This window comes from Falco peregrinus, chromosome 6 (genome assembly GCF_023634155.1).
Source record: "Falco peregrinus isolate bFalPer1 chromosome 6, bFalPer1.pri, whole genome shotgun sequence".
Classification (NCBI taxonomy): domain Eukaryota; kingdom Metazoa; phylum Chordata; class Aves; order Falconiformes; family Falconidae; genus Falco; species Falco peregrinus.
This window is the reverse complement of record NC_073726.1, coordinates 50,605,464-50,623,965: the sequence shown is the minus strand read 5'-3', so window position 1 is coordinate 50,623,965 and position 18,502 is coordinate 50,605,464. Positions and strand designations below refer to the sequence as shown.

General features: G+C 39.9%; 1 protein-coding gene across 7 annotated transcripts in view; it reads right to left on the bottom strand.

Annotated features, from left to right (window-relative positions):
• ATP2B1 (ATPase plasma membrane Ca2+ transporting 1) overlaps positions 1-18,502 on the bottom strand; it is a 66,024-nt gene that overhangs the window by 9,245 nt on the left and 38,277 nt on the right. For all 7 annotated transcript variants that reach the window (XM_055807514.1, XM_055807513.1, XM_055807515.1 and 4 more), the window contains exons 8-18: positions 17,371-17,532; positions 15,529-15,743; positions 13,911-14,153; positions 11,261-11,502; positions 8,405-8,642; positions 5,052-5,231; positions 4,881-4,968; positions 4,489-4,595; positions 2,393-2,584; positions 1,974-2,187; positions 1,634-1,845 (exon numbers count right to left, since the gene is read on the bottom strand). In XM_055807514.1, coding sequence (XP_055663489.1) covers positions 1,634-1,845; positions 1,974-2,187; positions 2,393-2,584; positions 4,489-4,595; positions 4,881-4,968; positions 5,052-5,231; positions 8,405-8,642; positions 11,261-11,502; positions 13,911-14,153; positions 15,529-15,743; positions 17,371-17,532 — 2,093 coding nt within the window. The remainder of the gene's footprint in view (positions 1-1,633; positions 1,846-1,973; positions 2,188-2,392; positions 2,585-4,488; positions 4,596-4,880; positions 4,969-5,051; positions 5,232-8,404; positions 8,643-11,260; positions 11,503-13,910; positions 14,154-15,528; positions 15,744-17,370; positions 17,533-18,502) is intronic.

Here is an 18,502-nt window from a genome sequence, read left to right as displayed (position 1 = left end):
GCATACATTTGCACTGCTTGAACCACTATGAATCTGGTCAGCTTCATGGAATCCCTAGTCTAAGGAAAAGCTCAAGACGTAGGTTATATCTTAAGTCCAAAATTACTCAAATTAAAATGAAAGATGGTTCTGAAAAAAAGTAGTATACTGATTTGCTGATTATTTCTTCTGATAAATCAAAAATTAAGGCCATTTAGAAGGTGAAACTATTTCTTGTAAACTATTTTCTTTAGATTCAATTTTGACTTGGTGTTTCTCAATGCCGGTGTGTCAACTCAATTTCAGATTCATTTGTTAGCATATAAAGAGTTAAATAACTAGCTTTTACAAATCTACCTAGATGCACCAACAGAAGGTCCCTAGACCTTCAGTGTTTTCCACCTAAACCAGCAGCATCTACGCAGATAACTAAAATATATACCAATAAAGATAACAATTTTTATCTTCCTGATGCAGAAATTCAACACTTAAGTTTCTAAAGCTTATTCCTGTCCTAATCTCGTTAAGATGATATGAGAAGTTGTAACTTTTCTATAATTGTTTAAATGGGCTCCCATTCAGACACTGTGGAGAAAATTTATTAAATTGATTACTGCTTATGGAGAAGCCTTTGTCTTTAATTAGGGATCGCTTAACTTGTGGACAGGGAGCTCAGGGAGCTCAAGGACAACTTTAATAAGCAGGTGGTGTTTGTCTTGAGCTCCCGAACAAGCCAGATGTGGGCAGGACCATCCAGACAATAAATACCGTGTGCAGCTGTGTCATGACAGTAACTCCACCATGCTCAGGCATCTGGCCAACGTCCCTGATGTGTGTGAGCCTTACGAACCATGAGATAGCGCACGACTGCACTTAGCATAAACTTAAAAGTTTGTATACACTAGGTGTGTAAACTATTTTTGTTTTTCATCGAGTATAAAGGTGGGCAAGCTCTGGGACTGGGTCAGAAGCCTCACCTACAGGTTGATGCACCATATAGAAATTTTCCCAGTTACCAAGAGACTCCTGGTGCCAGCTGCAATGGGGTTTCCCAGCCAAAGTACGGGCCTGGATGATGTTAAGGTGATAATTGGTGATGTATCTTTTTCTTAGTCTCTGTAATGCTTTGCAGGAATGATTTGATGCTTTGCTCCTATTGCTCTTTTATCATAACTAGTACTGTTTCCTTTTATCATACTGCATGCCATTTTCCCCCTTATAGTGTAATATAATAATCTGCATTTACTCTTATATTTGATTTGGAATTAATTTTTTCTTGGTATCCAGTCAATCAGCAAAATAGATACACAGGCAGATAGTATGAGGAAGAGTTCTGATGGGGGTGGCAGCATGGGACATACAACTTCATATTTTGTCAAGAGACTAGAACATGAAGATCAATCTAAAGGACTTGAAAATTCAAAAGGTAAATACAAATACTTCTACATTCCAATTTTACCAATTTCAAAGAGGTTGTACCTGAAAGTCCTATCAAGCAGCATTTTCAAGTGATTTATAGTGTGTTTGACACTGACGGTTTTCATGTTGCAGAAATGAAATGCCTGGCACTACTTGATTAGCATTTCCAAGGTAAGCAACTCCAAGGTAATCAGTGTACTAAGTGCATTCCCCCCTTCTCCAAGAATTTACTTACCTGCACAACAAACGTCCCCAGAACAATGGAACAGAAGATAGCATTGTTAAAGATTCCTTCAAAAACGTTTCTTTCACCATGAATTTTTCGGGCATTGATTTCATTAAAAAGCTGCATCATCACAAATGTATTAAATACAATCGTATAATGCTCTGAAGGAGGAGCGTGCAGAGGTGCATTTCTTCCACTATCGATATCAAAAATTCTCTCACCTGTGTATGAAAGGCATTTATCAGCAGCTTAACTGGTGTCTTTACATGCACAGTACAACAAAACCCCCTCATTTTAATCACGTCTGTACAATTTTTAGAATAACTTTGTAAAGCCTCAGTATTCTTACCAGCAAACAGGAGTGTGAAGACCACTACAAGTTGGTAGAATGCATGACCCAAAATGTTCTTCATCATTGTACGAGAAATCAAAGGTTTGTTTCTACCATAAGGCTTTCGTAACAGAAGAGCTTCAGTGGGTGGTTCTGTTGCCAGGGCAAGAGAAGCTAACGTGTCCATTATGAGATTTACCCACAGCATCTGCACAGCTTTAAGTGGAGAATCCTATGAAGACAGATACATAAACCCTCCAATATAAGTAAACAACTTGCAGCTATTAGAAGTATTCATTATACAACATGGGCATGCTCTGAAAAGCATTATGTTCTTTGGACTAGTATTTAACTGAAAGTTTGATTTCAAGAGTTAATCAATCAGTCATGACCTTTTCAACCTTTATTAGCTGAAACAATCCACCACCAGTACGTACTTGTGTTATGCATGCTCCTGTAAAAGCTACAATAACTGCTACTACATTGACAGTAAGCTGGAACTGAAGAAATTTGGAGATGCTGTCGTATACGTTTCGTCCCCACATAACTGCTTTAACAATACTTGTGAAGTTGTCGTCTGTAAGGATAATATCAGAAGCTTCTTTAGCTACATCTGTTCCAGCAATACCCTGGTAGAAAAAGAAAAACACTATGAAATATAATAGCATGCACTGACTTATGTAATAGGAACTACTACTGTGATATCCTTGGTCAGCATTCACTTTGATGCACTGGGTCTGAAGGACTATTTTAATGTTAGCATATAAAGTTCTATTGAATCAAGTTCTGCTTGCAAGTTCTACTAAAGCATAGAAGAATGTAAACAAAAAAGGTACTGTTGTCTTTAAAATAAAAACCTTAATAAAAATCCTCAAGTCAATAATAAAGACACCAAGTAAGTTCTGAAGAAATGTTACTGAACCCTGTTCAAGTCAAAGGCCACCAGATGGTGCAGTACTACAGTTTGGTCCATCTCCTAATGAGTTTGCTATATGGATTCTAGCAGCAGAGCAATGCATATATTCCCAACACAATAGAAAGACACACATTACCGAAAGCCTTTTGCAGGAGAGCACTGGCATTAAACAGTAGAACATGCAATGTCACTGCATATGATGTTGCAATGCAATACGACATTAAGTTTTAAGCACCTGTAGTCTCCTACAGTATCCAAACAGTTGAGTAATAGGATATTTATTTTGCTGTTGGCATTTCAAAAACACTAACTCAATAGCAAATTTAATGATCGTTATTTGTGATACATTATTTTCCCAAGGAAATGAGTCACCTGCACAGCTATCTGTACATCTTACAAAGGTACCGTTAAATACCACATACTAGATGGTGTATTTTAAATGCTATTTAGATAAGCAGTTAGAGAAATTAGTTTCTTACACAGATGAACACAGACAGCAACTGCAGAAAACATTTAAATTCTGGAAGATGAAAATAAATCTGCCCCTGACAGTGCCAACTACAGTAACTATACAATAGTAGAAAAAAGATACTCGTTAAAACAAGACCATTAGTCTAGAGAACATTTCATATGTAGCTGTCAAATTTGTAAGGTACACTTTGAAAAATCTCCTTGAAAATGACAGAAAACTCTTCCTGTTTTTCCCTTAGCATCTTAGTGCATCTGCATGTGGTGTAGGAGGAGTATGGTGGGGTTTTTTCCCCTTTCAACTGCTTATTAAAAGTTTTTAAAGACTTAAAGGACCTACTAGCACCAAACTGTACCTTTCCAGCTTAAGACTATGGAAGAATCTTGAGGCAAGAGGAAGCTTGAGGAATCTGTCTTGCAGCATTTTGAAAGAGACAGAAGAAAGCTGAAGTCTACATACTTAAGGCATGATTATCTAGTACTAGCACTTAAAAGCCAAGACTTGGTTTGGCTACCATTTGAAAGGGTAGTTGAGAACTTAAACTGAGAAAACCAAGTAATTTAACAAACCATTTTAGACACATGAAGATCCTAGATTGTTACTAAATGATGTTACTTCAGTTGTACTAAGAGATGTACCTTAGTATAGCCTCCAAAGCCATTGGTAAACATCAGCTGGCACTCTCTCATTATAGTCTCTCTGTTCCTATGCATAATTTCATGGAAAACAGATTAATGAGCTCATTCCATATTGCATATAAGCTTTATTCAAAGTCACCACAGTATGCTATCTGCCACCTAAAGTAATTTTCCCTTGTGTTGAACAGATCTCATTTCAGAAATCTTCAGTATCAGCAATTCTGTTCCTACATTTTTCAACAAACCTTTGTGTAAAAAATTTTTTATTCTCAAGTGACTGGGGATCTGTGTTTTTTAAGGACATTTTCCATAAAATAAAAACATGGTTAAGTTGGAAAACTGAGGAAGGAGGAAAAAGTATTAAGTGTGAGAGATGTTGACTCCATTAACTTAGTTGTATATTAGGCTCATGAAACAAGCAAGGTTGTATAATCTTAAGTGATTTGGTAAGTTATTTTATCAAAACAGGTTCTCCAAAATACTGAAGATTTTAATAAAATAAAATCATACCATAGCAAAACCAACATCTGCCTTCTTCAGAGCTGGACCATCATTGGTACCATCACCAGTTACTGCTACAACTTGCCTCTGCTCAAAGACAGTGCTGTCAATTATACCTAAAATAAAATGACATCTCGGTGTTACAGTTCAAAATTGATAACACAGCAGATCAAATCTGAAAAGAGAAACCCAGGTTTTGTCTCTCAGAGTCATCATTAAAAAAAAATCATAACAGATAGTTCTAGCTGGTGGCTCCATTTCTCAAGCGATACAAAAAAAAAAATCAGCTGGCAAATGAAGACACGCTTACAGACATTTCACACTGCTAGGTCCTAGATATTTTTCTAGAAGCAGAAAATAAAATCTAGCTTTACTTAAAAGCACAGATAGTTTTTATTTACCTTTTACTAGAGTGTGTTTGTCAGTGGGAGAAGACCTTGCAAGAACACGAAGCTTTGGCCAAATTTTATCTATTCGCTCTTGCTCTATCTGCAAAAACAGCATTGGTTACGTTTTACAGTTAGGCGACGGAGAATATCTGTTTATGTACTGTACTTAGTCAGCATGCTTACCTCTCCTTTTTCATTGCGTATTCTCCTGTTAAAGTCTTTGCCCTCTAAACACAGGAAGTCTTCACCAGGATTCAGAATACCACATTTTAAAGCAATAGCACGAGCTGTGTTAATGTTATCACCAGTGACCATACGTACAGTTATGCCTGCACGTTGACACTTCTTTATTGCATCAGGTACCTGTAAGGAAAAAAAACCCAAACACAAGAAACCCACAGACTCAGAGACTGTATGTTATTTGAATAAATCCAGAAATGTGAATGAAAAGATTGGTTTTGGCTCAATCCAGCGTAACTGCTACTTTAAAATCAAGACTGTTGTAATGGCACATTGTAAAAATTTATGTAGTTTACCACAATTCTTTTCCTGAAACACACACACACACACACCAGTTCTGGCAAAGAGGCTTTGTTGTTACGTCATGCCATGTATCATTCCCCCCTCCATTTTTCACATACTGCAGTATTTAAAAATACTGTAAAAATCCTCATGACATATTAGGCTGTAATAATCAAAGGTACTGAGTACTGGCTTTGCATAGAATCACTTAGGTTGGAAAAGACCTTTGAGATCTTGAAGTCCAACCATTAACCCAGGACTGGCAAGTCCACCACTAAACTAAGTCCCTAAGCACCGCATCCACACATTTTTCAAATACCTCCAGGGATGGAGATTCCATCACCACCCTGGGTCCTGGGTAACCTGTTCAATGCTTCACCACTCTTTCCGTGAAATTTTGTTTCCCAATAATCTAATCATCCCCTGGTGTAACTTGAGGCAACTTCCTCTTGTTACCTGGGACAGAAAACCTACCTCTGCCTGCCTACAATCTCCTTTCAGGCAACTGTAGAGAGCAGTAAGGTCCCCTCGAGCCTCCTCCTCTCAAGACTGAACAACCCCAGTTCCCAAAGCCACTCCTCATGAGACCTGCACTCTAGACCCCCCACCAGCTTCGCTGCCCTTCTCTGAACACGCTCCAGCACCTCTACATCCCTCTTGAACAGAGGGGCCCAAAACTGAACACAGTATTTGAGGTGCCACCTCACCAGTGCCCTGTACAGGGGGGACAATCACTTCCCTGGTCCTGCTGGCCACACTGTGTCTGATACAAGCCAGGATGCTGTTGGCCTTCTCGGCCACCTGGGCACACTGCTGGCTCACGTTCACCCAGCTGTCAGCCAGCACCCCCAGGTCCTTTCCCCCAGGCAGCTTTCCAGCCAGTCTGCCCCAAGCCTGTAGCATTGCGTGGGGTTGTCGTGGCCCAAGCACAGGACATAGCACTTCTTGTTGAACCTCATACAACTGGCCTTGGCCCATGAGCCCAGCCTGTGCAGAGCCTTCTTGCCCTCAAGCAGTTCCACACTCTTGCCCAATTTGGTGTCGTCCACAAACGTACTGAGGTTGGACCCAAGCCCCGCATCCAGATCACTGATAAAGATATTAAATAGAACTGGCCCCAATACTAAGCCCTGGGGAACACCACTCGTGAGAGGTCGCCAGCCAGATATAACTATTTAGTGCGACTCTTTGGGCTCAGCCATCCAGCCAGCTTTTAACCCAGCGTAGAGTACACCCCTCCAAGCCATGAGCAGCCAGTTTCTCCAGGGGAATTCTGTGGGAGATTGTGTCAAAGGCTTTACTAAGGTCCAGGTAGACAACATGCACAGCCTTTCCCTCATCTACTAGGTGGGTCATCTTGCTGCAGAAAAGAGATCAGTTTCATAAGTAGGACCTGCTTTTCACAAACCTATGCTGGCTGGGCATGATCCCCCAGTTGTCCTGCACGTGCCGTGTGATGGCACTCAGGATGATCTGCTCCATAACCTTCCCTGGCACTGAGGTCAGGCTGACAGGTCTGTAGTTTCCTGGATCTTCCTTCCTGCCCTTCTTGTAGACAGGTGTCACACTGGCTAACCTCCAGTCTTCTGCGACCTCCCCAATACTGTTGATAAATGATGGAGAGTGGCTTGGCAAGATCCTCTGCCAGGCTCCCTCAGTACCCTTGGGTAGATCCCATCCAGCCCCATAGACTTGCACACATCTAAGTGGAGCGGCAGGTCACTATTTCCTTCTGGACTGCAAGGGTTTAATTCAGCTCCTCCTCATCCCTGTCTTCCTGCTCAGGGAGCGGAGTACCCCGAGGGTAACTGGTCTTGCTAATTAAAGAGTGAGGCAAAGAAAGTATTAAGGACCTCAGCCTTTTCCTCATTCTTTGTAGCAATCCCATGCCACAGCCAATAAAGGATGAAGATTATCCTTGACCCTCCTTTTGTTTCCAAAGTATTTGTAAAAACATTTTTTTTATCTTTTATGGCAGTGGCCAGTCTAAGTTCTATTGCACTTTTGCCTCTCTAATCTTTGCCCTTCATAACCTCACAACATCTTTATAATCCTCCAGAGTTGCCTGGCCCTTCTTCCAAAGGTGGTACACTCTCCTTTTTTACCTGCTGAGTTCCAGCCAAAGCTCTCTGTTCAGCCAGGCCGGTCTTCTCACCCAGCAGCTTGTCTTTTGGCACATGGGGATGGCCTGCTCCTGTGCCTTTAAGACTGCCTTCTTAAAGAATATCCAGCCTTGTTGGACCCCTTAGCCCTTCAGAACTATCTCCCAAGGGACTCTGTCAACCAGGCTCTGACCCAGGCTGAAGTTGGTCCTCCAGAAGCCCAAGGTAGCAGTTCAACTGACCCCTGCTTCTTACTTCTCCAAGAATTGAAAACTTTATCATCTCATGATCGCTATGTCTAAGATGTCCTCCAACCACCACGTTTTTGTTTATATTATAGTTTCATTTATGTTTACGTGAAAGAAACTACAGCTCATACTCCCCTGCTTCACCCATGACACAGTGTGAAGTTACAATAGTGCCGATTAGACTGGAGTTCCACTTACGTGTAGCATAAAAGCTTTCACTATTGAAAAATACTGCCCTCCATAGACCTCAACCACAAGCTGGACCCCTTACCTCAGTTCTCAGGTGACAAACCCTTCTGTACATCATTCCCCATGAGAAGCTGGCAACAAGCACAACGGCTAATATTATTCTAAACAATATTCCTAATATTCTAAGTTGTAAAAATCATGACAAGTTGCTCCATCTACTGAGACCCTGTACAGTAAGTGCCTTAAGTCAATAGTTTGTACATACCTCCCCTAACAGCAAAAGTGACATTAAGGAGTTTTAATCTGCATTTTTAACTCCATTAAATATTCCCTCCCTAGAAAACAGGGTTTCATTTATCAACTATGCTTAAGGCCTAAAATAGAAATTCAGTTTCTTCTTGTTCATCATGCAGAGAGTATAACAAGAATCAAGATCTGTTGTAACAGAATCACCACAGTTTATCAGTGACCCTACCTCAGGTCTCACAGGATCTTCAATCCCAACAACAGCAATGCACGTCAGACCAGTAACAATATCATTTTCATTGTCCCATTCTGGCTCAGGTTCCCCTGCTGGGAAGTCTCTGAATGCCAGGCAGATTGTTCTGAGCCCTTCAGAAGCCATCGGCTCAATTACAGTTTTCACAATATCATCACGGTCCCTAGGTCTAAATACTTTGGGTTCTCCATTAGCACTCAGTATTTTGAAGCACCTGAAAAGGAAGGTTTAAAGAGTTAACTAGAACAGAAGTTAAACTCATTCAACAGCTTATTAGTCAACTCCAGTAAGTTTCCACAAACTTTGTTTTTACTAGACTCACATATACACACAAAAGCCAGTAGCAGCACCTCTAAGGTAATCCTCTCCATATGCACTTAATCTCTTCCCAATTGCAAAACATACTAGCTGTAGAAAGTTAACCAAGTCAGTCATCCTAGGCTGAAAATAATGCCCAATGAATTTAGGATACAAACATTAGTTACCTCCCAGAAGTATCAATTTCCTCCAGCGTTTGTAAACATACTGGTGTCTGCACTGGTTGAGTCAGGCAAACCCATTTCAAGTTCAACAAAATAATCCCACCTTGTTAACAGTTATACAAGTCTCAGAAGTACAGTGTGCTTCCAGAACATGCATCTGGTGCTTAAACAGCTGTAAGCACTAAAATTACAGCACTGAAGGCAAACTCTGGCACTGCTATCCTTAAAAGTAGTAAGGTTTGCACCCTTCAATCTAGAGTGCAAAGAATTCAAAGAGCATCTGTCAAAATTCTTGTAGATGTGAAGAATTAAATTAAAAATGAATACTTAAATCTGATTTAAATGTTTGTATAGAGACTGGATTCAACACTAAGTACTCTAGCATTACAACACAAGCTCTTTTAGTTGCCAAAGATGCCACTGCTTTCATAGGCAGCATACATACTTTACCAGTATTGATGCCATAACACTAGCAAATACTTTGAACACTAAGTTTAGTCTTGTTCACCTGCATCCTTAGCAAAGTTTTGTCATAAAGCAATGCCACAAGCATTTGTTTTACAAATTAGTACTGATGTGACACTGAAAAACACACAAGAGCTTATGACTTTAAAAAAAATGTTAAATTCAGACCTGGCAGATCTGCTAAAGTGACTACTGTTAGATTTAAGTATTTAGTCCAAGGGTTTAGGGAATTCCGGGGTGCAATACACAGATAAAAATTTCTACCTCAGCCAGGAAATGAAAACAAAGCAGTCCCTTAAAGCTTCATAGTATTCATAACTGAAATGTGAAGTCTATCTGAATTTTCTGATTTTGGTTATCTGTTCAAGTGTCAGCTGTGGCTAAGGATATCTTGTGTTACTTGCAATCAAAGGGCTTTTAAAAAATTCAAAGCATTCCAAGATGACTAAATGGAAGCCAATAAGCTTTGTATAAAGATTTAATTGAAACTCACTTCAAATATTCAGCTTGACCATAAAGGAAAGATGAATACAACTGCTCTGCTTGAAAAAAAGTTTACTAGATTTCTTCTACACTTATTAGTGACTAATTTGTGTCTTATAAATATTCACGTATGACTGTTTTTAGGCACTGAAAGCTTAAACATGTTATAATAAAGAATGAGCCGCACAATAGACAAACCAGGTTACAAGCTCCGAGATTAATTTCTGGCATTGCATAGGTAGTGGATAAAGTGATGATGATAAGACTTTTTCCCTAGTTGGTGCATATTCTGAAATAGTTCTGGAGTTGCAATTGTTCCAATAGTATCCAAATCAGTCTAGGTTTTCTTGTTGTTTGCCAAATTACTTATTTTCTTATCTCAGTTATGAAGCCAAGTGGACTGACTGCATGAGTCTGGGCTGCATGAGTTCTAGCAACTTCTACAGTTCAATTGCTCAATAAGATAATAAGGTACAAAATATTTCTAAAGGTAGAAGTCATGCAAGTATAGGCATACTTATTCACTGATGAGACTTGGCTTTAAAATCTAGTGATGAAAAAATTCACATCTAAATCTAAGATCCATATCAAAAGGAACAAGAGCCCTTTAAAGACTGACCTTTTGTTGTCAGCATTAAGTAGAGAAGATGTGCATTTAGTACATTAGTACTTTTCTAGCTCATGATCTGGGGGGCTAGTAGCAAGCAAATGGGTAAATTGAACTGATTAACAGAATTTATACACTACTCAGACTAGAAATAGTCTGACATTAGAACCAAAACCAGACTGGCTACAAGTGCTGTTCCTAGAAAACATAATGCTTGACTTCTTTCCTCACCTAGTCAGGAGCTACCGCAGCCTTCCTCATACCTAAAGGTTTGTCCCAGTGGTGACTTATTCTCTCACTAATAGTCTAATCCTATTCTAATAAATCCTCTATAGATGGGCAGATGGTTAAGGAAGCAATTTGCTTTGTTCATATTAAAACCCCTTAAGTTTCTCCATTGGCCAAGTTCAACCTCCTGTTAAAATGATCAACTTGCACACCAACTTACAGAGTCTTTTGAAGTTAAAAGTAATCACTTTTCAAAGGTACAAATCTTTGCTGGAATTTTAGACATTTTTTGGGGGGGTGGGGAGTAGGGGGAAGGAGGGCATGGCTGGGGTGTGAGAATCAGTGACCGAAATGCGAAGTTTTACCCATGTTAGTGTAGAAAGTCAAACAATGGAAGGAGACAAGCTAGGAAGCTGGCTGCAATCACATGGGACTGCTGCACTTGTTTGTGAACAACAGAAATATTTAACTGGCTATGCCACAGTGCTGTTTAGCACTTTAGTCTCCTCATCTATCACAACATTTAGCCAAATTTAAGTGCTGAATTACAATAGTAGTTTTTCTTACTTTTTAAGAACTATCTCAGAGGCACCTTTACTGAATATCCGGAAACTGCCATCGGAGTTTTTTAACACAGTACTCATAGACTTTCTAACAGAGTTGAAGGTGTACACTTTGTATAAATCCTCTTCTGGTATCTCATTTCTTACGTCCTGATAATCACGTTTTAAATCCAAGAGTAATCCCAGCAAGGCACATTCAGTTTTATTTCCAACATGACGTGGTAGGCCACCTTCTTTTTCAGGAGGCTGCAAGAAGAACAAGAACCTTCACTGATCAGGTTAAATTATGAACTACTGAAACAGCATTTAGAAAACAAGGAAGTGAAGACCAAGCTTAGCTCTGGGATGGGGGAAGTTTCACTTTTGCGATGATTACTCTATAAATTCCTGAGTCGTGAGCCAAAGTCATAGTGCTGGCTTTTGTGAGTAACTTCTTCTGTACCTGTTTCAGGATCTTTCCATCCCTTTGTCAGACCCCAAAATCACCTGTTAAGTTTGTATCCAACCCCAACATGACCTTTCTAAAAGGCATTTTCCATTACTTGAAATATCTATCTGATCAATTGAGCACAGTCCCTGAAGAATTATTTCACATTAAAAAATACAGACAGGTTTACTTAAAACTGATTTAAGCAAGCTAAATAACATTATTTCTCCTAAATTATCTGCTCCTGTAATAACTCTTCCTCAATGACTTACACTGTGATCACATCACCTGTTAGCCTTCTACTAACAAACTAAGTCTTTAAGCTTCTTAAGCCTCACCACAAGTTCTGTTTTCCAGGCCACGGCCTATTTATCTGGAAGGAGTTCAGAAACAAGTTTCCAACCCTTTAATACCAGAACAAATTCTTATCTCAGCAATGTGGAATATGCACGTACTAGTGCTTTAAGTCAAGGAGTATTTCTCTCAAGGTATTTCTCATCTTATATAGCTATAACATTGCAGCGTGGTTTGTAGTAAAAAGGCAGTGCACTTACTCAGCCTGACATGCCTCAAGCAGCTAGAGCTGAACTGTATTAATCACAAGTCAGTAATCCATTTTCATCATTCAGAGCTGCAAGATCTTGGGTTTAGCTGTACTGAATGCTCACACTTTCAAAATGTCCACTTTAATCTGCAGTTTAACATGTCCAGTTCTGGACTCCGCAGTACAGGAAACATGGATATCCACGAGCAAGTCCAGCCATGGGCCACACAGATGATATAGGGACTGGAGCAGCACCTAACATATGCGGAGAGGCTGAGAGCTGGGACTGTTCAGCCTGGAGAAGAGAAGCCTCTGGGGGAGAAACTTATCCATATATATTAAATACCTGAATGGGGCAGGTAGGTGGGGCAACAGTAAAGACTGCTAAGCCAGACTTCTTAGTGGTGCCCGGTGAGAGGACAACAGTCAATGGGTACAAACTGAAACCCTTGAAATTCTACTTCAACACAAGGAAACATCTTTTAATCTAAGGGTGGTCAAATAATTGACCAGGTTGCCCAGAGGTTGCAGAGTCTCCATCCTTTGACATTCTTAAAATCTGACTGGACATAGCCCTGAGCAATGTCCTCTTGCTGACCCTGCTTTGAGCAGGGGGGGATAGACCAGAGGATCTCAAGAGGTCCCTTTCAGCCCTCTGATTCTGTAGAACAGACTCACTCTGACTGCAATGGATGTGATTTGACTAAAATTGTAGGAGTGAGGGACCTGGTCAGTTTGCATGCAGCTACTTTTAAAAGAAGCATCTTTAGAAAACAGACTGTGAAACTCCTCACATGCTGTACCTCATTAGGAGCATTTCAGTCTTGTTTCAGAGAAATCGGTGTTGGTGATCTCCATGCGCTACCTCAAGTACTGCTATTGAGGAACTTCTTGCAGAGATACCATCTTTATTGGCTGAAAAGTAGCTTTTGGACTGAGGTTTTACTGCTATTCCTGTACAAAGCATTCATAATGGAGGTTTCTACTGAATCTGGAAGTGGTAGTTTATTTTCTAAAGCTAAATCCTAATGTTTATTTTAACTGCTTTAAAGAATATAAGTTATGCAACACATCGGAATAACTGCAGCAAGGAAACTATGTTTGGAGTTGCAGCAAACAGCATACAAGTGCTAAATAGTTCACTATTTAAAATATCTTAAGTCCAATACTCTTTTTATTTCAAATTATTTTGGAAGTCTCAAACAAGTGTCAAAGGTGTCACAATTCTAAATCCTACAAACTCATAAACAGTATCTGGAATAAAAATCCATGAAAATCCTCATCTGTACTTGCATTTTCTCATTACATGCTAATGTTATGCTACTCTTACATGTTTACTTTGTAGTAGCACTCAAATCAAGCCAAGATGCTCTTCAAGGAAGGTAAACCGCTCAACTTATAAAAACAAATCTAGACAAAACTGAACTTAAAGGAAGTTATCTTCCTGAGAGTGCATCTTTGATTTATCAGTTCAAAACCCAAGTTAAGTTGTAACTGAAATAAACTATTTTTGAAGTTTAGTCTCAAATGAACGGTTGAGCAATTTACAGCAGGTACAAAATACCTTACACTACATTTTGCCATGTGTTAACACTTAACTGCCTACCATGTGGCCACCAGACGATTTGCATCTTTTGAGGAAGTTTTTTAGTTATCTTGATTTGAAAGAAGAAGTCCACTTACCAGTATTTTGGAAGTATAAGCACAATTAACAGAAATTCCTGTCACAAGGTAAGCCATAGTTTTCTCTGGAATAGCTTCTGGTTCTGGAATTTTCTTATAATGTTTTTCATTGATGTAGGCTTGGACCACTGTCATTCTGTTCATGGTCAATGTTCCCGTTTTATCTGAGCAAATAGCTGTCGCATTGCCCATCGTTTCACACGCATCCAGGTGTCTCACCAAGTTATTATCTTTCATCATTTTCTAGGAAACAAAAGCAGTCAACAGCTATCCATAACCATTACTTTACATTTCAGAAATTCTCATTTAGGGTGTCCAGTCTTACTTACACAGCAGTTTCAGAAGTTACTCAGCCTTTAAGTTATCTAACATCTTAGAGCAGGGGTCCTCAAACTACGGCCCGCAGGCCGGATACGGCCCCCCAGGGTCCTCAATCTGGCCCCCGGTATTTACAGAACCCCCCTGAGCCCCCCCACCCCACCCCCCCGGGGGTTGGGGGGGGGGGGAAACCAAGCAGCCGCAGGTGACTGCCTGCCACTGCATCCGCGCGCCGGCCCCCTGGTTAAAAAGTTTGAGGACCCCTGTCTTAGAGGAAGAATTTGTAGATGTCACATACTGTAAGGATTCCTTTAAGTCTATTATGTCACAGTAAACTTCATTTTGAACAATGTTCATAAATACAGCCTTAAGTCTCCTGTATCTGCATGTCACACTGACTACTGATAATATTCAGACCATTAGGAGCAAATAATTTATGATATTTAGAAATAGAGGACAGGTACAGACCGAGCTTTACCAGATACAAAATTTAAACAGTCTTCCTGCTTACAAGCTCAAATAAGCTGTGTTACAGACTTACTCTTGCATCTCATATGATGTTTGGGTAAGACTTCAAGTCAAACACAAACTAGGAGCAGACTGATGTTTCAGCTAAGACAGCAAGGACTACACAAGTCTCATAGGTTAAGTATCACTTTAAATTCCTTACTTCACAAGTTTGTGCATTTCAACCTTAGAGAGCTAGAGTAACTTCAAATGATACAATACCAAGGCCACTACTGGTTAGTGCTTTAAATTAATAAGTTTTAGAACACAGCCTAAACAGCCATTGTCTTTACAATTAGATTTTCAGATCAATAACTAGTCCCAGCATGCTGAAGTAGTAAAAAAATAAAGAGAACAAATACAGCATGTTTTTTAACTCATGCTCCAATAAATAGAAAGCTGTATCTTTACAATATTCAACACTCAAGGAAAACCAGTCTGGGAACTTTTGTAGTAGTTGCTTAACAGATCTGTTAGGGTAGAAGTTCAGGTTTACAGAAGAGAGTGTTATCTACGAACTCAGCCATTTATTATAAGCAAATGCTACAATGTTATGAGCTAAATCCATTCATCCTTAGTTGGTGGTAACAGGCTGTCACTGCTCACTGTTCACGTTAGTGTGTATTCAGAGATTAAGAAAAATACTGCTGTGGATTTCTTATGCAGTTCAGGACAAGAAGAAAAGGTTCCTCCCCAGTCTGCTGCACATATGTGATGCAGTGTATCTCAACTGAGATTTTACAGCTGATGAATACACCCACCTTTAAAATCTGTTCCCCATCCCTTCACTTACCTTAACAGAGTAAGCAAGAGATATAGTAACTGCAAGTGGAAGACCTTCTGGTACTGCCACCACCAAGACTGTAACTCCAATAATGAAGAACTTCACAAAATACTGAATATAAATTGGTGTACATTCAGCAAGCCACGGTCTCTTCTGAACCCAGAAGGTATCAATTACAAAATATAATACAAGGATAATGACTGTGATTGCAGACATCAACAAACCTTGTTAAAAAGAGAATAAACAGGTTTCAGAAATTATCTCAAATGTTTGGCAGTACAGATTCTGGATAAGTAGTGCAAATACTTCTGCCTTTATAGAAGTTAGTTTATAACTAAGATTTTAAGCAGGCAAGTCAGGATACATTGAGGTAGTTCTCAAAGGTGTTCCAGCTTCCAATGCAAGTCTTTCCTCATGCATTTCACATAGAAACTTCTAAAAATCTTTTTCTTTCTTTCTCTTTCACTGAAAAGTGTAGATCTACTTATGAACGGGAGAGACCAATATGTAAAGTGGATTGACTAAGCAGCATAAGAACTGAAATAATTCAGCAGGTCCTTCAGCAATTGTACTGCTGACTTGGTAGAGAAAGCTGCTGACAGCCTGTAACCTGCTTCCTGCTGCAGGTGGGATTAAATATGGCAGCTCAGCATATATGATCAATGAACTGGGATTAACTGGGAAGACAAACTAGAACTGCTGTTAGCAAGCTGAACAGCACACTTCAGACACTGCATGGAAACAATGAAGGAAAATGAACCTGGCTGAAATAAAAAAATAAAGCCACTTAAGTGCCAGCTTGTTATAGAAAGATGCTTCAATGTGAGCACCATCGCAAAGCAGCAGGCCAGAAAAATGCATGTGTGAAGTACATGAGCATTAATTAAGGGTGCATGGAGAATTACAATAGATCAAAATATGCATAAAGGAGAACAAAAACTTTAAATTTTTTTCACATCTTTCACACGCGTTTTCTCATAACACTATTTTACACTAAACATACTATGGAAGCTTTATTCAACATTTGTTAGTACAGGTTTCTCTGAAAAATTAACATTGCTATACATAACTATGGAGTGCTAAAGCTAAAAGTTTAATTGGTTGTCCTCACAGCATAACTGTCTTATGACACAGATGCTGAAGTCAGCCCTTTTTGAGCTGTGGGCTGGTCTAGAAGACTGCTAGAAGCTCCTTCTAGCCTAAATCTTTCAGCAATTCTAAAATGGATCAAAATAAAACCTGAAATAATTGAAATAAATCTCTCTCTACATACTACATAATATAGCCCAAAATTTACACTGCACTTCATTGTTGTTTTAGTCTAAAGAAGCAAGAGTTTATGAAAGATTTTAACATGACAGCTGAATATTAGCTCACAGAAGAGTGACAGAAGCTAAAGAATAGCAGAAAGTCAATAAAAATGTTACATAGCAGCAAGGCAAGTGGAAATTCCTACTCCTCTGGAAGTAGCAGAGATAACCTGGTCAACCCTACCACATTTTCCAAGCTTCGCTCAATTTATAGTTCTCTAGATACATCACTAAATGCCATATCTTATATAAGAACATCTTTCATATTGTTCAGTGTTATGAAGTTAGAATTTGCTCACCCAGAAGCTGACACACTAAAGCCTGAATCTATTTCAATCAAGGAAAAATAAAAGCCATCCACATGATACAGTGTGAGAAGCTATCAGCACACTCAGGCACGATGGCATACATTGAAATTTTGCACTTAAAGAATCAAACTACTCGAGGCTAGCTACTTAAGTTATCTACTCACAAACCATGCATGTTCTAACTTTATACAAACATGTCACATCAACATAACAAAGTTATTGATATACCATACCTGCTTTGCCAATCTGAACTGCAAGCTTTGTAAGTTTGCCTTGAAGAACTGACTTTTCTTTCTTTGGCAAATTTGCTCTCTTCTTGTCTTTCTCGTCTCCATCGCCACCATCCTCACTCTTCAGTGGTTGCATTTCCATGGCTGCACCATCCTGAGCTTTAGCTAGAAGTTCAAATCAAATAAAGTTTAAATATTGGGGAGTCCCCAGAATCAACGATACTTAAAAAGCCTAATAACACTGGGCTCCAGTAAACAGCAGGACTGCATTAGTACCTTGTATCCAGAGATGCCATACTACATGAGAATGTTGAAACAGGTGTATTGGGATGCAGGTGCCCAGGTGCTGGCAGCAGGGGAGCTGCAGCCCATGGATAGATAAGGCAGGCTGTCCCCTTGCAGCCCAGAGGACCCCAGTGGAGTAGATATCCACCTGCAGCCTGTGGAGGACCCCATTGTCACAGCAGGCAGCTGTGCTCTGAAAGAAGCTGCAGCATGTGAAGGGCCCATGCCAGAGCATGATCCTGGCAGAAGCTGTGGCCCGGGGAGACCCATGCTTCTGCAGTCTGTTCCTGAAGGACCGTACCCTGTGGGAAGAGCCCACATTGGAGAAGTTCATGAAGGACTGTATACTGTGGGAGGGACACTGTGGTGGAGCAAGGGAAGAGTATGAGGACAAAGGAGCAGAGACAAACATTATGAACTGACCAAAGAGCCCTATTCTCTATCTTCCTGAGCTCCTCAGAGGGAGGAAGCAGAGGAGTCAGGAGTGAAGCTGAGCCTGGAAGGAAGGGGGACTGGGAGGAAGGTGGTTTTAGTTGTTTTTGTTTCACCTTCCTACTCTAATTGGCAATAAATTAATTTTCCCCAAATTGAGTCTGGTTTGCCCATGGGGATAATTAGCAATACCTCCCCATCCTTTTCTCAAATCACAAGCTTTTAATTCTATTTTCAGCCCCACACCCCTGAGGAAGGGGAGTGAGAGAGCAGCTAGCTGGGCATCTGGAAGCCAGCCAGCCAAGGTTAACTCACCTCTACAGGATAGCTGAAAAAAATCATTGGTGAAGTTTAATTTTGTAGTATCTAGCTATGTTGAGACTACAGAGTTCATTTAAGCATTTGTTTTGGGCAGAGT